The sequence below is a fragment of the Podarcis pityusensis genome (genome assembly GCF_964106645.2).
Source record: "Podarcis pityusensis genome assembly, chromosome: 5".
Classification (NCBI taxonomy): domain Eukaryota; kingdom Metazoa; phylum Chordata; class Lepidosauria; order Squamata; family Lacertidae; genus Podarcis; species Podarcis pityusensis.
The window spans coordinates 65,111,500-65,117,360 of record NC_138032.1 but is presented as its reverse complement, the minus strand read 5'-3'; the positions used below and the strand labels follow the sequence as shown (position 1 = coordinate 65,117,360).

At 41.5% G+C, this 5,861-nt stretch overlaps 1 protein-coding gene across 1 annotated transcript; it reads right to left on the bottom strand.

Moving 5' to 3' along the window:
* Positions 1–624: 624 nt before the first annotated feature.
* On the bottom strand, positions 625–5,653 carry LOC308476773 (lysosomal acid lipase/cholesteryl ester hydrolase-like). Its single transcript, XM_081004641.1, has 3 exons — positions 5,214–5,653; positions 3,245–3,316; positions 625–1,150 (listed from the first exon to the last, which is right to left on the bottom strand). Exons 1-3 carry the CDS (start codon positions 5,229–5,231, stop codon positions 917–919), a joined length of 324 nt encoding a protein of 107 aa, XP_080860767.1. The 5' UTR covers positions 5,232–5,653; the 3' UTR covers positions 625–916.
* Between the last annotated feature and the right edge of the window lie 208 nt (positions 5,654–5,861).

The following is a 5,861-nucleotide window of genomic DNA, read 5'->3' as shown; positions in this document are numbered from 1 at the left end:
CAACCTGATTGGCTTACAGTAGAATTCCGGAATTAGCCAATCATGTGCAGCCCATTGTGTAAATAATGTATATAAAGCGGATACTGTGAGGGGACTTTCATTCATTCCTCCTCACCACTATGAGCTGAATAAAGAGCATGAAATCACTTTGCGACTCTGAGTATATTTCAATAACAAAGGAACATCTAGCATTTTTGTTTTCCATCTTTTCTACAAGTCAGTTACATTTGGTGTGAGACACTGCTGTCGTAGGCATTGTGAGTTGAAGGGGAGAGAGAGAGGTGGGGGAGAGAAGGGGAAGGTAGGGAATGCTTTCCAGGGTGAATTTTGTTAAGAAATATGCGAGTGACATATCCCAACAGAGGCTCCTCTGTAATTAGTGCTTCTCTCCCCTTTTCTCTATCCAAAGTGAAAATTAGAGATAAGAAAAACTAACTAGAAAATTCCAGCAATACAACTGCTAACTAAGGGAGGATTCCAATCTAGAGAGAAACTAATCAAATTAAAGTCCACAACTCAGCGGCAGAGAGGAAGAGAGAGAGAGAGAGAGAGATTAGACCAGAAACTGCTGAGGGAGCTAAGAAAAGGCAGCACTCTATCCCAGAGCAGATAGATCCCAAGGCTGGGATATCACCACAAGTACTTTTTCTACCCTCAATAGGCATGCTGTGCTAGAACAAGAATCTGCTACACAGCATGATGAAGCAAGAGCAACAAAGAATCTTAGCCGCTCCTAAAACAATGGAGGAACACCCATGGTCACTGACAGAATTAGAAAAGGCAAGGTTACTAAGCAAATCTTTCTTATAACTGAGACCGTGATGAACCTGTATGAGAAATGGAATCTTAAGAAATCTTGTAGTGCTTTTCATCAACACAGATTGACAGTAATAGGTTCTGAAGGAATATTTCACATTCACTTATAAGTCTGCATTAAATCCATTATCTCTATGTACATGCGCTGTGGGGCATCATAGCCTATGATAAAATCCAGATGTTGCCATTCAGGAATATCCTTGTGGTAAACTAAGTTTGGGATCTGAGGCAGTAAGAGGGCCATGTCCTTTGAGTCTGCAACCCAGTCATTACCACCACTCCAGACAGCTGTTGGAAGAGTCATCCGTTGTACACTGTAGAAAGGTGGTGTTGACTAAAAGAGAGAAGATAAAAAAAGTTTAAAAACAGTCTGCAAAGACTCCCTGCTCAAACGCACACACTTGCAAAACACAAACATATCTAAGTTGAGGGTTGTACCATTAATGCGCATGTTGAACTATTACTGTGCATAACAACTGGGCATTCATCAGAAATTGTGCAAGAAAGTGCACATAATCCATCCATGAAGAGGAAATTGTGCAGATTGCCTGGTCAATCTACATCTCAGGGATGTGCTTCCAGCCTCATACTGGGCAAAAAAGTCCTGCATTGTAGGGGGTTCGACTCAATGACCCCTGTGATCCTTCCCAACTCTGTTATTTGGTGATTCTATGATTTTTTGAGTTCCTGAACTTTGTTCTTGTCCTTAATGTTACTAAGCAACTGAGCCTAGATAGTAACATCTGCCTGTTTGTTTTTTGTTTGTTTGTTTTTAATGGCAAGTGGCCGAGACCCTGGGCTGCAGGCCGCTCTGCCTGGCTGTAAATCCAGCACTGATTGTCTGGATTTACTGATTGTTCCGAAAGAATGAGATGGTTTTCATGTAGCATTAAGCCCAACTATGACTGAGCATGAATGTGCGCTCTGCCTAAGAGGATTGCACAGACACTTTGACCCTTCTCTGGTCTCCTTACTGCTGCTTTAGCATGAAGGACAAACCCAGGCTCATGCTTTGCCTCACTCCAAACAAACCACAAGATGGAACCAAAGTTTGTTCTCGTATTTACAACTCATGCAGTGTCTTGAGAAAGACAAGCCACATGCCTGGGTTGAGCAACTTGCTAAACCAAACTGCGGATTAGCGTGCAGAAGAGCAGCAGCAGGAGAGTCAAGGGAAGTGCAAAGTGGCCAGGCTCTCCTCTCACGAAGCTCTTCCACACCAGCATTCATGGCAAGCTTTGATTTGGCTTACCATCACCCACAAACCAGCTCAGTGTCTTTGACTCATTATTCCCAGCTATCATCACTGTGATTCTTCCTACTGCACCAGTTTTGTTAACACTGAAGAAACATGATTGGAGTTTCAAGACAGACTGTTCTGGCAAATTTCAAGTATGGCTTGAAATTTAGACATATCTTAGAACCAGACATATCTTAGTTAGCTAATCTGTAGAGGGATAAATTTGAAAGAACATACTGGTGTGGTGATCTTCATTATATGACAGGGGAGTAAAGATAGACACCTGGCATATGGCAGATTTGTCAACAAAATTACATTTGAGATACATTTTTTGGAAAAGTTGACAGCTATTGTATCAACTGAAGTTATTGGCTTTTGACTTCACATAAGCAAAGGTGATATTTGGATCTGATTTGGTGAGCATACTGTGACAAAAGTCAGGTGCCCATCCCTCCCACTGCCAAGTGGTGGCTATAGCCCATGGGGTCCCAGGCACCCATACAGGGTTTCTGTCCCTTTGGGGAATTGAAGACATGGTGGACACTTCCATGACTTTAAGAAATATGCTTTATTCATCTATTTATGCTTTGAGTCTGCCTGGAGGGAGGCCAGATCTTATGGCATGGTCATTTCAAGAGGAAGAGGTGTGGGCAGCCTCTAGCCTGCCTGGTCAAGATGGGTCTCTGTTCTTCTATGTGCTTCTTCATCCCAGCAACCCTTGCTCAAAAACACCCTTTTCCTGTCTCCTCAAATACACACTCTATCACCTTGGCAACATCTCATTCCCCAGGCTAAAAGATTTCTCTCCCCAATGGGCCATCAACACTTTTTGTCATGTTAACAGGTTTGGTCTTCACTAAGCCTGCCAGTCAGGAATTTTCTGTCTGGCACAGCTCTGCAGCTTGTACTTTAATCCACATCCCAGTTAATCACAATCCTAGCATTTTTTTCATTTCCAGGGTTTAGGAAGATCCCTCCCCTAAATCTATAACAAGAACTACTATAACAAGAACTACAAGAACATCTCATGTGCTATATAAAGAGTTTCTTTTTAATCTGATTGTTCACACCTTGGAGATGGATTCTTTTGATACATGCTCAGTCTATGGATTTACGTTAAGCTACCTAGTATCTACCCTCATATAAACGCCTACAGAGAGAAATAACCAATTTGTGAGAAATTCCTACCTGGTTGTGGTGAGCCATGTTTGCTTCCTTGCTTCCCCAGTCAAAGCCTTTGAACTTCTCAGCCTTCACAATCTGAAAAAGAGGTGTGCCATACTTTGAAAAACCAAATGGGAAAAGCAGATGATATAGAATTGTGCGATATGAATAGACCGTGGTACCAGCATAAACAAGGATGTTGAACGTGTCAAAAACCATGCTATGATTAAGGCTATGCAGTAATGTCTAACTTCATCTTTAGTGAGAAGAACAAAAGTTAATGTAAACATACAAAGAAAGCTACACAAAGCCATCTGAAAGCAGTAGAGCTGTTTTTAAGTACTGCTCAACCTTCTACGTCTCCTCAGTTTATCTGATATCTTGAGAATGTTTGACATATGTCCTACTAGATATGAGTTGTTTGTTTTACACCTACCTGGAAGCAACTCTCATCTAACTTAGGGGGACTTTAGTATACACACATAGGTTTGGGCTGAAAATTTCTCTTCCGATCTAATATGAATTCTCCTCTCTGCCTCTGGGCAGCTGGATTACGGTAAGTTGGGTGGTTGGATAAGTAGCCCAGGTATCCCATTGCTCAGAAATCAGAATATTGTGCAGGGATCAGGAATTTCCACTCCACAGTCCAACTTAGTCTGCCAGGGGATCCATTCTCACCCAAACACTTTCCCACAAAGACACCCACTTGCCCATCAGCTGATCTCACTCATTTAAATTCTGCTCTGCTTGGCAGTATTCCATGCAAACCTCTTCCTGATGAAGGAAGGAGTTTGCATTGGAAGTGTTACTAAAGTGAATCAGGAAGAGGTTTGCATTGGAATCCAGAAGGAGCACCTTGCAAGGACCTTTGACATCCTTGATTGTTCTAATAGGTTATGAACAGGTTGGATGCCCCACCCGGTTGTTAAACTTTGCATGTGAAATTGATCCTGATAAGAATTGGGCCTGTGGAACAATAGAAAAGGTTCCCCACTTGTGACACAGTCAAAATTTATATAGGCCACTTTAAAGTGTAAATACATCTGTCTAATCATGTCTATTCAGAACCATTCAATTGGACTTATTCCCAGAGAAGTGTTTCTAGATATCCAGACTAAGTCACAGACTCAGAGTTAGAAAACAGCAACTCCATCCTAAAGATTATTTCACACAATTGATCCAAAATAGAGAGCAGCTTCAAGGGAAGCAGTGGCTAGGAAGAAACAACTCGATTGTGGGATATATGAGCCTCAAATAACCAGCATGTTTAGCTCTATGGGTTAGCATGATGGGTTTAAGACAGTCCAGCCAGGCTTAACTAGGTCATTCCCCCTCACTTTGGAAGGAAGGGCTACCAAAGCCATTATTCATTTTCACTTCCACCATGTATATCTGATCAGAAAGGACATCTTAGCTAGATGCTCCAAGCTTCTACTGTGTGGCTTTAGCAAGCCATCTTTGTGTTTCTATACAAATAACTCAGATGACACTAAGTTAAAGTGCCTGTCTAGCCTAGAGCCATGCTGATGCTTTGGACTCCAACTCCCATCAGCAAAAGGCAGTGTGGCCTGGCTGATGGGAGTTGTAGTCCAAACAAGCGGGCAAAGCTTCCAGTAGCACTGGGTTCTTCACTGAGACACAATTCAGTAAAATACCACAGCAATGTACTATTTGTCCATCTACATGCAGAGGGACTATTTTGCCAATAAAAACAAATCCATTGGGGATATTATTGTATCTGTAGCTTTTGAAATACTCCTGTTTGGAAACATTTAAACACAATAAAACTCTCTCAGCTTTAAATCCTTTCTCATAAAAACAAAACATATTTCTGGAGTCTGTAAAAAGAGAGGCGGAGTTATTAAGAATTTTTCTTTCAATCGTATTTATTATTTTCATTCTTAAAAGTCTTTGTAAAAGCCTGTCCTGATTGCCCATTCTTCAATCGATACGGAAACCTTTTTTTAAAGAGAAAAGAGGATTTCGGTGCTACCTGAATCCAGTGAAGCATGTTCTGGATAGATGTCCCAGCTGGGAAGTGTGATAAATAAACATCGATTCGACTCTGTAAGAAAGCGCAAAGTGATTAGCTGAATTTATCACAAATTGCAACAGCCACTTCCCTTCCATTTGGTTTGTTTGAACAAAAGCAGTGCACCAGAGCTCAACATCAGGATATCACACAGGAATCCGTGTTTTCATAGTAACTACACAACTTGATGCTCTAAACTGGTTACTAATCCCAAAATGATGTTACAAAAAAACAAAACAAACGGAAATTAGCTTAGAGCAAAGCATTTCAGTTTTAACTGTCCCAGAACTTAAATGCATTTTTTTTACATTTTATATATCAAATTACTTGCAGTGCTATTCTATGCACATTTACTAAGAAGCAAATTGTACTGTGTTCAACCAGGCTTCCTCCCATGCACCTATGCACAGGATTAGAAGAAGAAGAGGAGGAGTTTGGATTTGATATCCCGCTTTATCACTACTCGAAGGAGTCTCAAAGCGGCTAACATTCTCCTTTCCCTTCCTCCCCCACAACAAACACTCTGTGAGGTGAGTGGGGCTGAGAGACTTCAAAGAAGTGTGACTGGCCCAAGTCACCCAGCAGCTGCATGTGGAGGAGCGGAGACGC